This window comes from Drosophila grimshawi, unplaced genomic scaffold, assembly GCF_018153295.1.
Source record: "Drosophila grimshawi isolate 15287-2541.00 unplaced genomic scaffold, ASM1815329v1 contig_1377, whole genome shotgun sequence".
Lineage (NCBI taxonomy): Eukaryota > Metazoa > Arthropoda > Insecta > Diptera > Drosophilidae > Drosophila > Drosophila grimshawi.
This window is the reverse complement of record NW_025062900.1, coordinates 12,782,380-12,803,520: the sequence shown is the minus strand read 5'-3', so window position 1 is coordinate 12,803,520 and position 21,141 is coordinate 12,782,380. Positions and strand designations below refer to the sequence as shown.

Genomic DNA, 21,141 nt, shown 5'->3' with positions numbered 1-21,141 from the left:
AGTAACCAGGTCTGCGGCACGTTAAGTATACGACATGTTATTTACACACAACTCGCGATTAGCTACAACTTTAAATTGAGCAGCTCAATTCCAAGATCGTAATTTCTCTAAAAAAAGAAAACAACGCCTGCTAATAAATAATGAAGTTTCCACAAACTGATTTTTCCCTCAGACGCTCATTAATCTCCAAGTTCAATGACCGAAAAACTTGCCACGTTCCCACGGCCACGCCCACGCGCACGCCCATGCCCAACTTTTTAAATAGTTTCCTTCCGCATGCGAACCCTTTTTGGGTAACCAAAATACAATTCTTATCGGACTACACGCATGTCAAGTTTGACCTCGGACCACAACTCAGCTTTTTGTTTAGTTTCATTTTAGCTTTTATTTATTTATTTATTTTTGTTGTCATTTTTTATATATTATTTTTTATTTTCTTTTTGCAGATTTTAATTTACTTCTCTCTGCGTGTTTGCCAATTTCGGTTGCTCATAATTCAAAATGAATACGAATAGAAAAGGCTGTAAGGGAAAATTCAGAGCAAATCGAGATAACTCTTAGAAATGCCCACAACATTTTACATATAAATTGGCTGCGCCTGCAAAAAGTGAAACCAGCAAAAGATTTATATTTTATCAAAGATCTGGAGTATGAAATAGGTAGAAATTGTGACTACGCAATCCTCTGAAAATGCTTCCAAAATATACTATGTTACCAGAATTCATATTGAAATACTGTGATGAAACTTTTTTCTACACATGAGTTATGGATTAAGACTCAGTCTGATTACCCATTTATTTAGTTGACATCTTATTAAAATGAAGCAGCAAGAAACTCTAACCATACAAATACAATTATTTAAATGAATAACTAAAAACACAAAATGAAAAAAAGTACAAAATGAATCAAGATCATCTGTCCAGCTAAAAAAGCATACTCAATATTGAATGCGTCCTGTAGCTGAGCAAACCAAATTCAATCGAAACTTTTTATGGTTGATTTTGAGATGTTCGAAGCTGTTTTCAGCTTGAAGCTAAGCGCAGGCATAAAAAACTCTCTCGAATCATCGGCCATTTCAAGCTAACTGTGGCCCAGAGTAAAGCTTGGCTATTCAGCAGTGACTGCTTCCATTTCAGTTAAACAAATGCCTAATGTGCTTCCTGTTGACCAGCCAAGGAAACGTGTCCTGTGTTTGTACACGCAGTGTCGAATGACATGTCAAACACGCAAACTGAACCGATTTAGGCAACTGTCTCCAAATGCCTAAGGACTTCAATGTCTCTCCATTCCTCGCCATCTCCATCGCCCTCTCTCTCTCTTTTTGTTGTTTGAGCTACCAGGACAAATATTGATTATTATTCTAGCGGACAGAGCGCTTTCGCGGATTTCGAGCAGCTTAGAGCGTTTTGGGCCATTTTGGTTTTGTTTTGGCCATTGACCTTGTATCCAACTGCTGACACTAAAATTTATGACATTAAATGAAATGAGACGACATTTTTTCCGTATTTTTTTTTCACTTTGTGGCCTTGAAGTGGTGTGAAGAAGTACGCTTAGGCGTTAATTATTTGATAAATTCACTGGAATTAGGGAAGAAAAAATTGCTTCTTTAATTTGGTAATGTTTATGGTCCATTTGGTCGTATCGAAGCATTAAATTTGTCATTCTGATTATCTTGTATATTGAGTTAATTAATTGGATTGGCGTCCTTACTGAACAAGTTAGCTGAGATGTTTAGTACTTGATTTTAAGATATTGAAAGCAGATATACAATAAAAGTATAAGAAAGCAAATAAAATAAATATAACAAAGTTGAGCCAGCAACAAAGAAAATAACATACGATAAAATCAGCATTAGTGCGAATTAAAAATACAGATTGAATTCACTCAGCACGAAATATAATGCAGTAATGCCAACCAGGGTAAACAAATCGAGCTTATACTAGATCAGTGTCCCTTATGACAATTCATATGGCAGCCTGTGTAAGCAATCAAAGTTCACTGTCCAACGATTTGCATAAAAAATCGCACAAATATTTATTCATATGCATTCACTTACATGCACTCAAAGTAGACCGGCAAACCAACAACAAACCAACAACAAAATAAAAAACACAATTTTTGGCATTCATTTTTTATTGCAGCACAAAGGACAGCCAAATATAAAAAATACAAATAACAAAAATAAGTTGAGCAAAATATATTTTTTCTGCAATTTGGTATTGACTTTTGTTTGGAAACTTTTTCTCACCCATTTTGTGTTCGTTTGGATGCGCTTCATAAAGAAATCTCATCGATTTATCAATTTAAAATACGAAAAAAAAAGGAAAAGTGGCATTTTGTCAGCACTCAGATATTTTCTGGACTTGAATGTGTTCTTTATGCTAAGCGAATGGCACCAAAAACTTCGCTTATAAAGGGTATTTTTACTTCAATTTCAATACACAGCATTTCAAATACCATAGCTTATTGTCTACATAGGATAGATCCTTTCGAGGCTATCGAGTAGGCAACGATTTAAATTTAAATATTTCTGTATAATTCTCAAAAAGAGCTCAAACCGAAAGCTGATCGGCTTGGGTTTTAAATCAATTTTTGGTTAATTGTTTAAAATCGTGTGTATAAACATTTTATTTTCCAAATTTAATGTTAGTGCTTACTTCACTTTTAAACGTCGTTTTTTGAATACCAATTTGACTATATTAAAATGTTAGCATCAGTGTTTAATAGTCCAACAAACCAGCATTTGTTGTACACCAACAACAATCACAAGTTGTATGCAGTGCATCACGATTTGAAGCAAACACCGATCTTGCAATCGATAATTCCTCCACTTAAAGGTAATTCGAAAGACGGTGGACGACAGATCAGTGCCAGATCGCCAAGGCAAGTGCACAAATCTTCATCGCAGATTATTGATGAATTCCTGGGAAGCTCAAAGAAGCACAAAAAACACAAAATCAGGTCAAAGATCGCGGTAGTGCAACAGCAACGTGTCGGGGAGACAAGCTCAACGCGTTTGGCATGCAAGGCTTATACATTGCCGCATAATGTGGACACTGAAGTCGTTGAAGTGATGCCATCAGGAGACTCGCCCAGTAATAATTACAACGACGACTTGAACGACATGTCTCTGGAATTCCGTCAAGATCTATTGCAGGATCCTTCGCATACCCGTCTGTGGGATCTATTGGACAACTCGCAACAACGTTTGGACTCCATAATACTGATCAGCTCGCATATATATGAGAATCTTTCTAGTGTTATTCTCTATATTTCTGATATTTTTGAGAATTTTTTATTGAGACATTATAACAATCCGTTGCCCAGACTACGACGAACCTTGATAGACAAGTTGAGAACTTTTTGCCAATATATACTGAGTATAAATGCGGACTTGTCATGCACTGGCAACATCACTGCAACAAAAGTGTTGCAACCAATTCGAATCTGGACGCATGCAGTTGTCTCAGATCATCATGGAAACTTGGGACCAGAAGCAATTCTTCCAAGTCGGAAAAGAAAACCTTTCACATGACACCATATGTGAACAGCCAAATCAAAATTCTGCAGTAATAAAATACAAAAAATCAATCTTCAAAAACAACATTTTTACATTTAACGCAAAATCGATTCAATTTGTATTAAATATATAAAAAAAAAACTTATTAAAGGAAGAAAAAACAATTGACTTGCACAACAACAATAAATTTGCGTTAGACTTAACAGTTTGTCAATTGGGATTAATCTCCATCCCATACGCAATCCCAATCCCAATCCCAATCTCAATCCCATTTCCATTTCCATTTCGATTCCATTCTATTAGACTTACCGTCAGCTGAGATACTTATGATTAAATTTAATAACCCATGTGATGTTTGAGCTATTCGCGCTTTTATGTCTGCCGCTTATTCAGATGTCCAACCGCGAATGTTTATTGCATAATATAGTGGGTGGGGCATGTGGGGTATTTTGGGGAATGGTGCAATAACAATTTACGTCGATGTCACCTCTGCGGCGTATGCGACACACACTGGATGTAAGCAAAGCTGCTGGGTTTTTATTGAAGAAACCAACGAGGCGCATTAAATAAATGCCACGAGACGAATCTCATTTAATTTTACGTTTACAATTTCTGACATTCTCTACCTAAAACTAAAAGCGAACAACAAGCTAAAGGATATTGTCGCATAACGTTGCTTGAATACGCTTTCTATTCTAATTTGTGTGTTTAAGCGGAATTCTGGAAAATATATAAACAGAATATATATAAGATATATAGATATATTCATATATAAATAAATTAACAACCTGTTAAGATCAAAAATCGATCAGCGATATCTGTAATATGTTGTTTTGAAAAGTAAACTTTAAACAAATTGAGACTCTTTTGCTCGTTATAAGTTTGTGTCCGCAGTCTGTATAACTAGAACTATACAATATTCAAGTTATTTTGAAGTTGTTCATAAAATGAATGGACCCAATTTGGAGTGGCAACAACAACTGTTGTCTAAGGGTTATCAAGTTTGTTGCAAAGTGTTCTTGTCTCTTTGTTGCTCGTCTAGCTTATCGCTGACGGCTTCTGTCTGGACAGATTCGTGTGCTAAATTATTGGAATTTGACAAGTAAACTGCGAACTGAGAACCACGACAGACAAACAGATTCTGTTGGGGACCGTTGGTACCCCTTGCTGGTCAAGTGGCTAGCTGCAGTTTCAGTTTCAGTTTCAGCTTCAGTTTTGGCTTCAATTTGTGTCTGCGTTCAGAAATTCAATTAATTAGCTTTGACACTGCGACACTGCGACACTTGAGGCAAGAAGTTAAAGTCAAATGCTGTATCTGGCAAATTTGTTGCTGTTACTTAATTTGTCAATTATCGATTATTGATTAGTTTGGCCCAGAAATGGCGTCGCATTTAGTATGTTCTATAATTAGCTGGCTAGTTGTGGGCCTCTCTCTCAATTGCGCATTATGAAACTTGAACTCTTGGGGCCAAAGGTCGCACGTGATAGATACGTCAATTTCATTTGAAATCTTTTTATAAGTAGGCTTACACTTAAGTAAATGACATAACTTAAACTTAAAGCCTCTTATCAGATTATCTTTAAAGCTGAAAACCAGTTGCATTTGCAAGCACTTAGTGTCAGGCGTGTATCTTAAAGATACGATTTTAAAGCCTTTGACTTTTGCCTGACAAATTAATCAAAACAATGTTGTGGCTAGTACCACAGTCAAATTGGCCAAGTGCTCTATCATTCATTTATCTCTCACTCTCTCTTTGTGTCTCTGTCTCGCTGTCTCTTAAAATCTGCATCTCTTTCACCATTTTAGTCATTTCTTGTTGGCAGCAGTTGCCTTTCGTGCTATTCGCTTTTATGGCCAATAGCATTTTATTTTAGCCAGCAAACTATTTGCTGTAGTTAAAGCCAACTCAACACATGCAAATGCGACTTGTATCTGTGCATTTGTCTGCTCTAAAATAGAAATAGAAATTTCCAGCAGGCAACAACTGCTGATTGCAAGAATAAAAGGCAAGACAAAAGCTGCTACGCTTTTGCCATCCACTTCGAGCAGCTTTAAATTTATGAGTCAACTAATTGCCCTGGCACTGAGGAAACAATTCAGAAAGAGCACTAAAAATAGAGAAACAAAAAAAATAAAAAAAGAAAATCACTAGGTTCTACCGAGATTTGAACTCGGATCGCTGGATTCAGAGTCCAAAGTGCTAACCATTACACCATAGAACCGGTTGGCTACTTACAAATTATTGAGGGTCTTCAAGCGCTCGGCAACAAAGTACAAAGAAAGTGTTGGCAACTTTTGCTGCTGTTGCGTTTTGATTTATTTTTAGATTTTTATTTTTACATTAAGAAAGTAGGTAATACATAAATGTATATATATTTATATATATAAACTGTGCTGATAGAACTCTTTGCTGGGCAGTGAGCCTATAATTCAAATTAAATGTATTTTATATATGGAAATTGCCAAAAATAAATGCAGGTTTACCCAAATATAAGAATAAAGTTCGCTTGTGTTGTTAAATACATTATCCGATTTAAAATGGTTATTATAATTATTGTTATTCGTATTCATATAAATATATTAGCATACCTTCAATCAATTTTGATGTAATAACAAATTCATTAAATCATATTTAAATATTTATCACAAGCATAATAAAACCTTCACTGTTTAAATTTACAGATGTTGCCATTTGATTTGTCATTTGGTATCCTTTTTAGAATCACAATCAGAGCAAAAGGATAATTTCCAGTGCCATTAGACACATCACATTGAGAGCCATCCACAAGCGCATAAACTCTGATCTTTAATTGGTCAATTCTAAACAGTTCAACTTAATGGCTTACTACTTTAGTTATTCTGCTGCACGCCCACATGCCACAACTGAAATGGGCGTGGCAGGACAATTATATGCAGTTCAGTTCAGTTCATTGTCTGACTTTGCTTCTCTGTGTGTGTGTGTGTGTGTGTGTCGCGCTCATTTCAACCGTACTAATTAGCCAAACACTTGTTTCCCCGGCAGGATGCTGCCGTTTCCCCCTCCCCCCTTTTGGTATCTTGTTGTAAACACACTCATTGCTGCCGCTTACCTGTGTGCTTATGCTTATAAGCGTGTTTCAAGTTTATGTTAAACGCCCCTTTTTAGTCAGAACTCGCTGCAAACACCTCCTGCCAAACACATCAGCACATCATTTGCATGCGTTTAGTGTGTGGGCGTTTAAGATGTGTGTGTGTGTGTGTGTGTGTGTATGGGCGTGGCTGGCGTAAATAACAGCAACTTTGTGCAATGTTATTTGATTTCGTCGGCGACAGCTTTGACGACAATCTCATTAACATGATGACAACAACAAAACTCGGCATTCGGCATTGGGCATTCGATATCGGCATCGGCATCGACATCGACATCGACATCGCAATGGGTGCTCAACTTAATATTCATTTCATCCTGTTGACAGCACTCGGATGTCATATAAAGTGCACTAAAAGCAGCAGCATTCAAATGATTGTTGTGCTCAAATGCGATTCTTATGACCCCTGATTCCGCAAACAGTGCAATGCAATTTTTATTCGTCGAGGCTGAAATGTTAACCAATCCTTGGTAAATTGATATCCCGACAGACAGACGCAAATGCCCATAAATATTGTCAATGTATTGTTTGTCAATTGATGTCATCAATATGAACAATTTGTATTTTTTATTGTAAACAACGTTTGCGGCGAATTCAGCAAAAGCTTTGAAGCTTTTAAGCTATTCGTTTGGTTGGAAACTTGACTGTGTGAGCAAAAGCTTTCCATTCAAGTTTTTGTTTAAATCATACGCAACTTGAGGTTTAAAAGTTTCAATTTATTCATGTTTCACACAAATAACTTTCTGTACTCAATTTGATTTATATTAATAAAAATTTAATAGGATTATAACTTATTATGATTATCATTCATTAATTTTAAAGTTACTTTTATGATAAATCCACTTGGATTTTTGATTTGACTTAATCTTTTTCTTACAAACAAAACTATTGCTGATTGCGTGATAGTTGGCCAAAAATATTTACGAATCCTACAAGAACCACATGCACCTAAAAACATTCCATAGTTCCAAAAATCGCATCTAATCTGCTTAGCATTAAACACTCGTGTTTTCCAACTGATAACACCAATATATTAAATAATTCAAAGACATGTATATATAAAAAAAAATAAAATAATAATAATAATCTATTATGTACCAAGTATTTTTCATTTTAGTGACCCAACACAAATCGATGGAAACCAGAGATAAGCAGCAAAAAAAAAAGAAGTAAATGAAAAAAATTGATGTATTATATATAGTTACTATATAGAATATTTATAGGTAAAAATAATACGTAAGGCAATAAATATAATTTTGATTAAAGTACTTTAGAGATAATCGCAATGCCTTCGGATTTGATAGCCATACAGATGCTAGAATTATGATTTATATTAGCCATATATGTTTATATATGTACTTATCAATTGAATGACGTTAGAGGCAACTGCATTTGATTCACGTCATGATGCAAAGCTTTGCCAGCTGAACTTGTGCTTGAACCTTTGGCCCCCCTTCTGCTGGCCAAGATAAGGCAGCGACGGAAGCGTGCCCAAAGTTGGACATAAATATTAAAAGAACTGCCGACACGGCCTGCTATGCTCATATGTAATTTGTACAGTACTGCAGCTTATTGACTTAAACTGCTGCTCCGACCATGTTTATCAACTCATAAAATGTGGCCAGCTAATATAATTTGATAAGCGGCAAGCCAAACAAACAATTGGCAACAGCTGAAAGTTTGATTCTCAAGATATTTCGGCATCGGTCACTGGATAGACTTTTTTCTATTTATATTATTATTTTTTTTTTATTAATAAAGATATGGTGCAAACACGTCAGTACAATTTATTTGGAAATTCTGATAATAAATGTAAAATTTTAGAATTAATTTAATTTCGGTTATTATCTTTTAACGTTATGATTCATTATTGTAAGGCATTATTTCAGTTTATTTGCGTACGTTTAATGAATAGATTAATAATTTTATTGTGTATTTTTATTAAAATACCCCTATTAAAGGGGGATGGGAAAATTGAGATTTTCTTAATTTCTTATTAAAAATGAACCATTTTAAGAAAAAATATGATATTACTATGCCTACTTCTGGAAGACAGCAGATAAGCCAGGTATTATCTTTCAGTTTATTTTTGGGAATTTAATGACTTTAAATTTGTATACGGAAATATTTTGACAACCTTGATATTTATATTAAATTAGTATTTGTTTATATTCAACGATTCATACTTTATTTTGGATAAGAAAAGTAAGGTTTTGTTGTATTTTATTATTTTAGCTTACTCAGCCCTGGACAAAAATTAATTGTATATATATATTTATTTTTATATATGTTTATATATCACAAGTCGCTCTATACACTGTATGTATGTAGTCGTTGTCTAGCTAAGTCAAGTTCACGGCATGTCTCAAGGCAAGGAATAATATTATCAAATTGAAAAAAAACTATGCACATTTTTTTATATACATATATATGTATACGTATATATAAATTATTTTGTAAAAACGCAAAATACTAATATTGATAGTACGTTTATATCAAGCTAATCTATATATATATATATATATATATACTTTAGATTCCGTTTTTAAGTCATTTTTCTATAACACTGATCTATAGGCATAGTTAATTTGAATTCGTTTTGTGTTTTGGAAATATTACTATCTATATTTATTATATATTTACAATAAATGATGGCCCCTAATCACTTTAGAGGTGATAAGTTGACAAAAAAATAAAATAAAAATAAGATTGTTAAATAATAAAATATGTAAAATAAGCGAATATTGAAGCTAAAAATCCTTAGCACTCCAAAATAGATTTCAAATCTTTAAAATACTTTAAATGAAATTTACTCATATAGAAATAAAATGACCACAGTTAATCTGCTGAAATCTATCCTTTAGTTCAGAGTTGGAATTTTAATAAAATTAATATTTCTGTAGTAATATTGTATCAGAAAAAAGAGATAAGTGACAAGTTTTAACAAAATATCTTTAAGACTGCAGGATCAAAACCGAATCAAAAATAAAAAACAATGAGTGTAATAAAAAAAAACTCTGATACCATTTATACCAGTGTAGCACACACCGAAACTAAATCTGAATAATAACACTCAATTTTCAAGCCATATAGACGAATACACACATCTTATCTGTACAAAAAATGCATAATAGAGTCCTAATATCAGTGGACACAAAGAAACCAAACCACTGCCATATCGAAACTTCTTCATATTTCTAAACGCATGCACAATAAATCAAGCAGCTAAAGTACATTTTTGCCCCATCAAGTGGACAAAACGCTGACTGATAAGACCCGCCAATCTTTCGTTGTTGCTACGAGTATTGCCCGGTTTTTCAATAGTATTTCAATGGTTTTTCCATACAAAGATCAAACAGATTTCGTTCGTTTGGGTTGTTGGCAGGGCAGGCATGCGCATTACATTACAGGCTACGGTCGGAGGGCAATTCGATTTCGATTTCTAATCAGCAAGTGAGCCAGCAAGTGCGCAATGTGGGCGCCCAACAACTGATAAGAGCGCTGCCGGCAGGTGGCTCTCCTAAGTCGTCATGCTTCCAGCCAGCGTCTAAGGCTGAAGACTTATCGACAGCAGTAGCAGCAGCACCAGCAGCAGCAACAGCAGCGCCAGCAGCAGCAGCGACAGCGACAGCAAACGGCAACGGCAGCGATCCACAATTTCTATAGCATCCGATCCTGTTCTGCTTTCAGTTTACGCTTTGGCTTCGCTGCGTGCGGTCGTTTGCGTTTTTGTCGTGCGACAAGAAAATTAGAAAAAAAAAATAAAAATATAGAAAATATATAGAAAAAAAACCACAAGTGCTCGCGCTGAATAACAAAAATAACGTCAAAAACAATCCAAAAAATCAAATTATGTAAGTTTTGAGAAAGCAACAAATATGAGAATCCATAAAGAATAAATGTGTGTGACTTTCCGAGCCCGCCAAGCAAAACACGTGTGTTTCTTCGATCTTTTCCAATAACATTTCCCACGATTTACCGGCTGTTTATGTTGTTGTTGTTGTTTTTTTTCTGCTGTCCTCTCTCTGATTTCGTCTTGCCCATTTTCAGTTCTTAGTGGGTCAGTGCACTGTCCTCTCGAGTTCATTGTCATCTTCGCTCTGCTTTCTAGTTTTCGCTTCTCTTTGTGGTTTGATCGCCATTCTCACCACGTCTCAGTTTGGCCCCATCTTTGTGCCAATTCCACTTTCGCACTAAAGCAATAATAAGAGAGTACTCAGTTCTTCAGTTGTGTGACACAACATTCTCTTTCTTTTTGGTTTCATTTGATGCCAAACGGTTTGAGGCCAGTCCCAAAAAGTAAAAAGTAAAAGAAAAAAAAACACATGGCAAATATTTTTAGATATATTCATTATCTGTTTTGTTTTTGTACGCATATTCTTAGGTCGCATGTAAAAGTTGTTTAACAATTCAATTTTTTTTGTTTTTCAAGAAACGTGCGATTGGCAAAAATGTCTAGACTTGTATGCTTATCACACGAAAAACCGGTTTCTCCTATGCTTAGTTCTGAATAGTCAATAAACCTACGCAAATTCTGTATATAGACACACTGGCAAATATATATAGACGAAATCATAAGTCAATATCATATCAAATGAGGTGTAATTAACGATTGTATATCCGAAAGAAAACACATAATAAAAATATATATTTTTATATACTTATATACATTTAAAAATGTTGTATTTTATTAACCTGTAGTGTTGCCAGGCAATAAAATAACGGAACAAAACTTTGTTCTTATCACTTCAAGAATTCAAGTTCGACTTTTTGCTTATATTTTTGATTTTAATTTTCAATCGCAACTACAATTATTGGATGTTTTTTCGCACAATTAAAAACAAAGCATCTCTAATCATCAGATTAATTATTCGCAATCATTTGAAGCTAAACTGTTCAGTTTATATGCCATTTAATGCATTTAGTCTACAATTTGCAAAACTGCATACTCAGCTCAGTTATTTCAAGGTATTCTACTTTATTATGATGTAATGACGTTAGAGAAATCTTATAGCAACTTTCCCCATCAAAGGGGGGGTAGCAAAAATGGAAGCAAAACAAAAACTACTCAATTACCGGACTTTGAAATTGTTACACACATATTTCAGCTTAGAGCTTATCGTTAATCGCGTGTGCATTTAACTGTCAATCATGCATTTATTGCCCCTGCCCCCCGCCCATTAAACGTTTTGAGTGTGGCGCCTCCAGTCATCGAATCGAATCAGACACATGCAACGAAACTCATTTCCAGCTAAAATCAGCTGAAAAATCAGCTGTTTAACCTCGGCATTAAACTTTGGACTCATTTAGTTTAAACTGTTGTTGTTGTTGTTGTTGCAGCTGGTTGTTATTTTTCATTCTTAACTAAAAATTCGTTTTGTTATTTATTTTGGGCATTACGCTTATCACTCGAAACTGTTGGCTCGTTTATTGATTAATAAAAAATACAAAAACTATGAACATTCACTAACTGCACATGTGTACATACAAAGATATCGATAACGGTAATGTATGGTAAAGTCGAAACCTTTGCACCCAAAATAAAAAATATATACATACATATATATCGAGTGTTAGCTACTATAGAAAGTCAAGACTTCAGTAGCGAGGAGCATTATCATCTTTAAGATAACACTAAATGAAATGCCTACTTAACTAATGACAGGAAACACGCCTTTCTCGCTTGATACATGGACTGATATGATTGACTATAATAGCAGCTATGCTCTATGTAGTCTATGTAGTATGTCACTCTTCATTCAAATATTCCATTTCTACTTAAAGCTATGGTCTGTCATAAATTCAGATCTATATTGGTTGTATAATATCAAAGTTTATGAGCTAGATGAGTACCCCATGCCGCCTCTAATCGGGTTATAACTCATAATTTAATTCGGCCGATAAGGCCAATAGTGCTTCATCAGTTTTGACCACTGCGTTAGCTTAATGGGTAAATAAAATTTGATTTAACCTCTCAACTCGATTTCAGTGAAATGGCCGCGAATCCAAACGAAGCCCTTTTCAATCGCCCCGGCCCCAATCGTCTGAGGGAATCGGAAGTCTATCGCACCACCAATCCCGAGGAGGCCGTCAAGATACGCATGCATAAGGAGGGCCTCGGTGCCGAGGAGCCCCTCTCCATACCCGGCCTGCTCAAGCGCACCGTCAACAATTATCCCGACTATCCGGCGCTGCGTACCAAGAACGGCAAAACTGGCTACACAACAGTCACCTACAAGTAAGTCAAAAGAGTTGGGTAGAGTTGAGGGATACTCGATTGGTGATGGTCGTCTGATAATTTAAAATGGTTTTTATAATTGAATAATCAAAAACATAATTAAACTGAACTATCTACAGTCCACAAGATTGCCAGAGATTTCAAGACATACAACTTAAAATATATCTGCAAAATTACAAAAAAAAATAAAGTTTTGATTCTCGTGTTACGTAATATAAATTATAGGATCTAAAATGTTGTAATGACAAAAACAAATCCATTAAAATATACACTTTAAGGAACGTGGAATTCATTATAATTTTATAGTCTTTATTATCAAAAAAGTTCAAAGTTTACCCGCATTGAGTATATTTGTGGTATATGTTTCAATATAATTGACTTATTTTATGGATTTATATAGTATAAAAATAAACAAGTTTACATTCGATTTTGGAGTGTGTTTCTTGTTTTAAATGCGACAAGCACGCGACCATCTCTAGTCACTGCCAATTAGCCAATCCCTTCGACTGGCACGCCTCGCTGCCAAATTCGTTTAACGCTTATTGGATTTACCGCAAGCCGAACTCTAACCAGTTGATAACCCATCCATCTTCACACAGGCAATACGAGCAGAAGGTGCACCAGACGGCGAAGGCATTCATCAAACTGGGCCTGCAGGAGCATTGCTCGGTGGGCGTGCTGGCCTTCAACTGTGCCGAATGGTTCTATTCGGCAATGGGCGCCATTCATGCGCGTGGTATCATCGCTGGCATCTATACGACCAACTCAGCGGAAGCTGTCTTCCATGTCCTGGAAGATTCGCGGTCACAGATTGTCATCGTGGATGATGCAAAGCAAATGGAGAAGATACAGTCCATTCGCGACAGGCTGCCCAATCTGAAGGCGGCCGTACAAATCCAGGAGCCCTATGCACCCAATCTCAAAAAGGAGGATGGTTACTATAGGGTAAGCATTCATTCATAATTCAAAAGCTTCTTTAAACTTGAATAATATCTATATAAAAAAATGTTATCAGCACTGCTTTTATCAAGTAAATCTTATAATTTAGACTTTGTAATCCTTATCTATTTTGCAGTGGTCCGAGATCGAGTCGATGAATGTGAGCGATGTGGAGGATGAGTACAAGCGTCGCCTCGAACGCATTGCCATCAATGAGTGCTGCTGTTTGGTGTACACCTCCGGAACGGTGGGCATGCCCAAGGGCGTAATGCTTTCCCACGATAACATTACGTTCGATTTACGCGGCATTACCAAGACGCTGGATAAGGTTGTGATGGGATCGGAGAATATGGTCTCCTATCTGCCGTTGTCCCATGTGGCCGCACAGATTGTGGACATTTATACGGTCAGCTCGATGGCTGGTTGCATTTGGTTTGCCGATAAGGATGCGCTCAAGGGCACACTTGTGAGGACGCTGCAGGATGCGCAGCCAACACGTTTCATGGGCGTGCCGCGAGTGTATGAGAAATTCCAGGAGCGCATGGTCGCCGTCGCCAACTCCAGTGGCAGCTTTAAGAAAATGCTAGCCGGCTGGGCCAAGGGCATCACACTCAAGCATTACATGGAGAGTGAAGGGTAAGTTGCAACAACTCCAAACAAACAACAACAACAACAAACAAAAAAAACTTCAACTTTAACTTTTGTGTGCGCATAAATTATGCAAAGAGGATGCACAGTTAAAGTGGCTGCAATTCCCCACCTAGCTGAAACCTGAAACCTGGCAATCTCTGCCAGGCATGTTGCCGCTTTTGGTTCGCTAAATTATGCAAGCCCCGGGGCGGCATATAGCCCTCTCCCTCTCTCTCTCCGACTCTGTCTCTCTCTCTCTCTCTGTCCGACTTTCGCTGTCTCTCTCCTTCTACCTGTCGTAATGTCTCGTTGGCTTAAGGCAAACTCAAAATCACAGCCAACAACATTACTCATACGTCAGGTTGTACACGAAGGCATTGCACTGGATAAGCAGCTCCGGCACAGCTCCGACATGCGGGCACGTCCTTCTCTTGCGGAGCAGTTAAGCATTTCATCTTCTTCTCCATTTTTTTTTGTCTGAGGGCAGCTCCTGTAAATTCGTGACATGAGTTTAACTCTGGCTGTGATTGGCAGTAATCTTCAAAAGATTTTCCAAACAGTTGCAGAACAACTTTAACGTGTTTTAGATACAATAGATTTGAATAGCATTTGCATAGCCTTTCTATATCCTAACTATTCAGTGATTAGGTATATGCACTGGCTATTTCTATCCTCAAACTTATTCCTAACTTAAGTCTATTAAATTCATTTAGACCAATTATCAGCATTTAAGCAAACTGCTTTGGACTAGTTATTAGTAAATCATGTCAGTCAATCCTTGCCTATAAAAAAAGTATATTAGTAGAAAGTAAAAATACTAAAAAGTTATTTTTTAAATATTCAATATTCTCTTTAGATTATTACCTCTTCAATGGAAAGAAATATAGTGATATAAACCATTATACTTCAATATTCTTAGATATATATTCATCTGTGTATCTCTTTCAAAGTATTTTTTGTGTACGACAACCCATGCAATTAAAATCTAAGCTTAGAATGCCACACTTTGAAAGAAAAGTCCATTATCCTTGGCGCGTTTAATTATCAACTTGTAGTGGCCAAAACTAATCAACAATTCCAATTAAAAACTTTTGTTTTTGCAGCAAGAGCAGCGGCGGTTTTCGCTACAAGATTGCCAAATCGCTCATTCTGTCCAAGGTGAAGGCAGCCCTCGGCTTCGATCGTGTGGTCAGTTTGGTGAGCGCCGCTGCGCCCATGTCGCCGGAGACGAAGAAGTACTTCCTCAGCTTGGATCTGAAGATATTGGATGGCTTTGGCATGTCGGAGACAGCCGGCTGTCACACACTTTGCCAGCCGGACTCGACCCTATTGAATTCGATTGGCAAATCGATGCCGGGCTGCGAATCGAAGATTATCAATCAGGATGAGAATGGTCATGGTGAGCTGTGCATACGCGGTCGTCACGTATTCATGGGATACATTAACAATAAGGAGAAGACCGAGGAATCGCTGGACGATGATTGTTGGCTGCACTCCGGCGATTTGGGCTTCATTGATGACAAGGGCTACGTTTGCCTGACGGGCCGCTCCAAGGAGCTCATCATCACCGCTGGCGGCGAGAACATTCCGCCCGTTCACATTGAGAATACGATTAAAAAGGAACTTGATGGCATTTCCAATGCTTTCCTTGTCGGTGAACAGCGCAAATATCTAACGGTCCTCATTTCCATTAAGGTGAGTAAAAGCTGATAAAAAAAAGATATGTCTAATCTGGAATACCTAAATTTCCATACATTTGTGATTTAAAATGCCTATTTTTGAGCTACTTCTATCAGCGTATTCTATTTAAATTATTTTGTGATAATTTGTGATAAGCAATAAGCAAGTGAAATCTAATCGTACAACTATTTTATAGACCGAAATGGACAGAGATACCGGCGCACCATTGGATGAGCTCACACACGAGTCGGCTGCCTGGATGAAGTCTCTGGGTGTAGAGCACAAAACTCTGTCGGATATACTGAATGCCGGTCCCTGTCCGAAGGTGTGGAAGGCCATCGAGGATGCCATTAAGCGGGCCAACAAACAGTCCATCTCAAATGCACAAAAGGTGCAGAAATTTGCAATTTTGCCGCATGACTTCTCCATTGTCACCGGCGAGCTGGGACCCACCCTGAAGGTCAAGCGCCCTATCGTTAACAAGATGTATGCGGACATGATCGAGACCCTATATGCCTAGATATCAACTTGCCACATTTGGCTGTGAAACCAAAAATTTAACAGAGCTATGGAACTTGAGCTTTAATATGAAATGAATTTAACGGACTTACAAGCCATTGAGTGCCAGCTTAATACCAATTATAAAACTACTTATACTATATATAGCGAAATTATTGTTATCACTTTTCTTCCGACACTCAATTAATATGAGTGCGATGATGATGATGTTGATGTTACTGATGCTGATGATGATGATGAAGTAGACGACTATATTTAGGGCAATGTGCAGCCCTTAAACCCCATTGAACTATAGATCTAGTAGCGCTTAAGTTTTTAATTGTATGTTAATTTGTTTTATTTACTGAATCGCTAAGGAAATCATTTTATCCTATTGTTTGAATTACCACAATAAATTTGCATATAGATATTAAAATGAATTTTAATTATTATTTGAGACTGGATAGATTTCAAATCTTTAAACCAGAAAGGTTTAATTTGTAACCTGTCTGACAATATATATTTCTAAACATCAAATTTAAAATGAGTGAATATCTAGCTAATCTGTTGATCCCCAAAGATCAGCTGTTTATATCGAGGCTAAACTGATTCTTGGAAGTTCTAGCATATCTATATGAAGAGTTAAAACTACTTTTCAAAGGCATAAAATTATTATTTATCCCATTTACTATATTTCTGCTAGAAATATTATAGAATTTGCTAGAAATATTATAAAATCTGTTTATATATTATATAATATTTATATTATTGAAGCCGACTGGGATAGGGGCACTACATCATACAGTTGACATAGGAACAATCGGTCGAAAGATTATTTCTTGAATGAAATCAAGAAAACCGCAGCAAACTCACTAAAGACGCGTGTTATTATGACTATGAAAGTCAGATATATATTATATCAGATAGCTCTCATAGGAAGAATCAATTGATTATTTGTATATTTAGATGTCAGCAGATGGAGTCCGGCTTGCGAGCGTTTGTAATCTAGAGCGTGCCTAAGATAAACCTTCTTGCTTGTTCAATTTGTTTGCTCTTTATTAAGACACACATAAATAGAATAGAATACAACAGTTGTAATCCCTTCACACCACTTGCTCCTCCACAGTCAGATCGCTGTCAGTCTCGAGTCCCTTGGCCAGTCGCTCGGCGACGCGCTGCATCAGCTCCTCCATGCTCATCTCGATCTTGATGCAGGCGCGTCGCTGTGGATCGTAACGCTGATCGTGGCCGCAATGGATGCGCTCGCAGCTGAGACTCAAACTGAACCAGCTGCTCACATCCTTGAAGCCCACATGGCATTCGCACTCATTGTGGGCAACGCAATGGCTGTGCTCCGGACACCCGCCCTGGCAAATGGGCCGGCAGATCAGCTGATGCTGCTTGTTGTTAGTATGATGCGATTGCTCGTAGCCCCGCATGCAACGGCATTTGTTCGGCTCGAAGCAGTAGCTGTGCGCCGGACACGGCTCCGTGCAGATGGGCTCACAGAAGCCAAAGATAATGGTGCGATAGCCGGGACAACACATCTGTACGGTGTCCCAACGGATGCGCTCCTCATACACAATATACTGCTCCACCGAGTCTGCTGAGCTGGAGTTGTGCAGCACACGTGTCCTCGTCACTGGCACCTGATACTTGACACTGATGGTCTTCTGGCAATGGCCATTCGATATGGCCAACTGCTGTGTCTGATCCAGGCCCAATAATAACAACACCATTGCCAGTGCCTGCATCTTTGACTCGTTTCTGTTTTCTTTTTTTTTGTATTTGTATTTTTGTTTTTGTTTTTAGTCTGGGGCGTAGTCTTCACTTCGCGAGCGCACTGATAAAAGTGAAAGCACAATTCTTTTGTGTTTCGTCTGAGCTCTGAGCTCTGTTTTGCACTGGGCTTATCGCGAATGGTTAATGTTCCGAAACAGCATCGGCAACAGTGACTGAAACTGCAACTGCAACCGCAACAGTTGCCTCCACTGCAACTAAATTGTGCAAGTTCGATAAGACGCCTCAATGAACGACAATAGATGCATAACTGAGTTTCTTCTAAGAAAGGAAATGATTTGAATAAATAATATGAATAATAATAATTAACCATATACTTCCTGCAACAAATTACAAAATAAAAAAAAACTAAACTAATTTAAAATATTTAATTCAACTTGTAAACTCTCATTCTGAATAATGTTACAAAAGAAATGATACATCAATAAGATCCAACAAATTAAAATCAACTATTTCAATTAAATTTAAAACTATAATAAATTCTATTCCATATAACTACTATTTTTCAAAAATAAGATACAATAATCCTTTTCGATATTATCACCCGTAGAAAGCAAAGCACAAAACAACGCCACTTACAACAATAATAATCAAAACAATAATGCCACACAAAATGATCGTGCCTAGTTTTTTGAAGGCTTGTGGCTTTTTTAACATTTTCTTCACCTTTATCTTTTCCAAAATCCTTTGATTAGAATGCGATTCCGTTGGTATTTGATTAGCCTGGAGTTGAATATGAATTGAACGATCTGAATTATCTGTGTGTTGTGACCCATCTTTGTGTTCGGCGTTTACAATGTGATCCGAGTTATCTTTGTGATCCGAGTTATCAATGTGATCCAAGTTATATTTCTTATCTGTGTTATAAATGAGATCCGAGTAATCTCTGTCGGGCTTTGCTTTCCAAGCATTTATCAGATCTGTAATACTTGTACGAGTTTTTCGATTCGGCAACATTCCCTGATCTTTTGGATCTAACCTTTTCTGATGATCTTCATGCTTCTTTGGCTTCACCGTGTCCCTCATGAACACCCACTCAGATCCATCTGTATTATGGCGCCAATCTGTGATGTATTTCGTGACTGTGGGATCTGTCTGAGCATTCCTCCCGTTCTTGACTAGCTTTGAATGATCCAACTGACCATCTGTCTGGGCTGTCCATTCTGAATAAGGTTTTCCGTTTATCCGATCAAAGCGATATTTTTGATCTGTGACAGTTTCAACTTGGCAGGCATATTGCTGTGGCATTCCGAGTTTCTCGCCCTCACAGACAAGATATCGAGTGAGTCGACTGCAGACACACTGCTCGATATTCAAGCAGGACTGTGTCCTGTCACCCGTCTGGCAAATGCTTACGCATTTGGTCGCCGCTTGCAACAAGGGGGTCCAGCTGGAGTACTCCTGCCAACAGTTGCAGGCATTCATCAGGCAACGCTCGGCTGGCATCAGAAATTCTACCATGGGCTGGCAACCCTGGCCGAGGGATCGCCCCATGAATGCCGGCCAGCAGCGACAGGTGTTGGGCGCAATGCAGTCGCCATAGCGACAGTCGTGGCATTTGGGCTGGCAGCCGACAGTGCTGTTGTCCCTGCCACCAACCGTCGCGTAGCCCTCGTTGCAGGTGCACTCCTGTGGGGCGGTACACTGGGCGTTCACACAGCTGGGCGTGCAGCGGGGCTTACAATTCCCGGGCATGCCCTCGTAGCCCGCACAGCACACCTGACGTACAATCCAATCCTAAAAGAATAATATTTGATTAATTGCTTGATTATTGTGTACTTAATACAAAAGTCAAAAGTGTTCATAGCTATACGTAGATATATCCTATTCCAAGTCTCTCCAACCAACCTTCTCATCCAAGTCGCCCATTTTGATGGGTTCTATTTCTTGGCAGACCTTTTGAGCAAACAGACTTGTCCATAAGCAGCTGGTGGCGAGGGCTAAGGCTAAAGCTGACCATGCTTGAGTCATGTAATAATATATAAATATATATTATATATATATATATATATATATATATATACATATATCACTCTTTGTATTTCACTTGGAATTTTGAAGCAGATTTTGCCATTTTTTCCAAAGAGTTTTATACAAAAGCACGCCTAAATCTGTAGACAGCTTTAGAAAAGTGATTCCAATCGAAACATTTCCTTAAAACTCTATCTATAGATTATAGTTCTTGATTACCATTGACTGGAGCAATAGCTGTGCCGCATCTCGGATGGAACCGAATACCGCTTGCTCCACTGGAAGAACAGGCTACAACACCTTTTCTTGGGTTCCACTTACTGATCGTCATGAACACATTGAACAAGTGTCATTTAACAGCAACGAAGCCTTGGTTGTATTGGTGTCCTCATCCGGTTCGTAGCCCTTATAGCGGATACATATTCCGGGTTCGGTGCACACCTCATGGGATCCACGCGGTGGATTGCATTTAACGTGGCATCGATTGAGTTCCTCATCCCTCTCATAGCCAAACTCAGTGCAAGCACCATGTTCTCCACAACCCCGTCAAATCTCTAGTAGACAGGACACCTTTCTGTGTTCTAGATACGTTCTGTTTAAAAGATAGCAAAAAGATACTTTTTGTTATATATTTTAATTAAACAGTACAACTTTCACATGTGGGTACAAATCCTCTGATGCCTAAAGTTAGGATCAGTAAACTCCACAATATATCCATTTAATATGCTCCACAACG

The 21,141-nt window shown here is 37.6% G+C and overlaps 4 protein-coding genes and 1 non-coding gene across 7 annotated transcripts; 2 read left to right on the top strand and 3 right to left on the bottom strand.

The window, feature by feature from the left end:
* Positions 1-2,640: 2,640 nt before the first annotated feature.
* On the top strand, positions 2,641-3,606 carry LOC122322459. The gene is made up of 2 exons (XM_043214730.1): positions 2,641-3,455; positions 3,522-3,606. The coding sequence occupies exons 1-2, from the start codon at positions 2,705-2,707 to the stop codon at positions 3,533-3,535; spliced, it is 765 nt and encodes a 254-aa protein (XP_043070665.1). The 5' UTR covers positions 2,641-2,704; the 3' UTR covers positions 3,536-3,606.
* A 2,065-nt stretch (positions 3,607-5,671) lies between these two features.
* On the bottom strand, positions 5,672-5,743 carry Trnaq-cug. The gene has a single exon. It is a non-coding gene; the product is annotated as a tRNA-Gln (tRNA).
* Positions 5,744-10,342: 4,599 nt separating this feature from the next.
* Positions 10,343-17,070, top strand: LOC6562704 (very long-chain-fatty-acid--CoA ligase bubblegum). Its single transcript, XM_001988340.2, has 6 exons — positions 10,343-10,503; positions 12,639-12,887; positions 13,487-13,832; positions 13,963-14,462; positions 15,560-16,151; positions 16,333-17,070. Exons 2-6 carry the CDS (start codon positions 12,643-12,645, stop codon positions 16,654-16,656), a joined length of 2,007 nt encoding a protein of 668 aa, XP_001988376.1. The 5' UTR covers positions 10,343-10,503; positions 12,639-12,642; the 3' UTR covers positions 16,657-17,070.
* Positions 17,071-17,672: 602 nt separating this feature from the next.
* LOC6562705 lies at positions 17,673-18,643 on the bottom strand. Its single transcript, XM_001988341.3, has one exon. The coding sequence runs from the start codon at positions 18,386-18,388 to the stop codon at positions 17,738-17,740; it is 651 nt and encodes a 216-aa protein (XP_001988377.1). The 5' UTR covers positions 18,389-18,643; the 3' UTR covers positions 17,673-17,737.
* A 262-nt stretch (positions 18,644-18,905) lies between these two features.
* LOC6561409 lies at positions 18,906-21,011 on the bottom strand. 3 transcript variants are annotated; one of them, XM_032736114.2, is made up of 3 exons: positions 20,727-21,011; positions 20,283-20,395; positions 18,906-20,171 (listed from the first exon to the last, which is right to left on the bottom strand). In XM_032736114.2, exons 1-3 carry the CDS (start codon positions 20,734-20,736, stop codon positions 18,975-18,977), a joined length of 1,320 nt encoding a protein of 439 aa, XP_032592005.1. In that variant the 5' UTR covers positions 20,737-21,011; the 3' UTR covers positions 18,906-18,974. The 3 variants fall into 3 exon arrangements, with proteins under 3 accessions (XP_032592005.1, XP_043070664.1, XP_032592006.1); XM_043214729.1 differs by lacking the exon at positions 20,727-21,011 and adding an exon at positions 20,625-20,706 and having other exon boundaries at positions 18,907-20,171; XM_032736115.2 differs by lacking the exon at positions 20,283-20,395 and having other exon boundaries at positions 18,907-20,171; positions 20,727-21,007.
* Between the last annotated feature and the right edge of the window lie 130 nt (positions 21,012-21,141).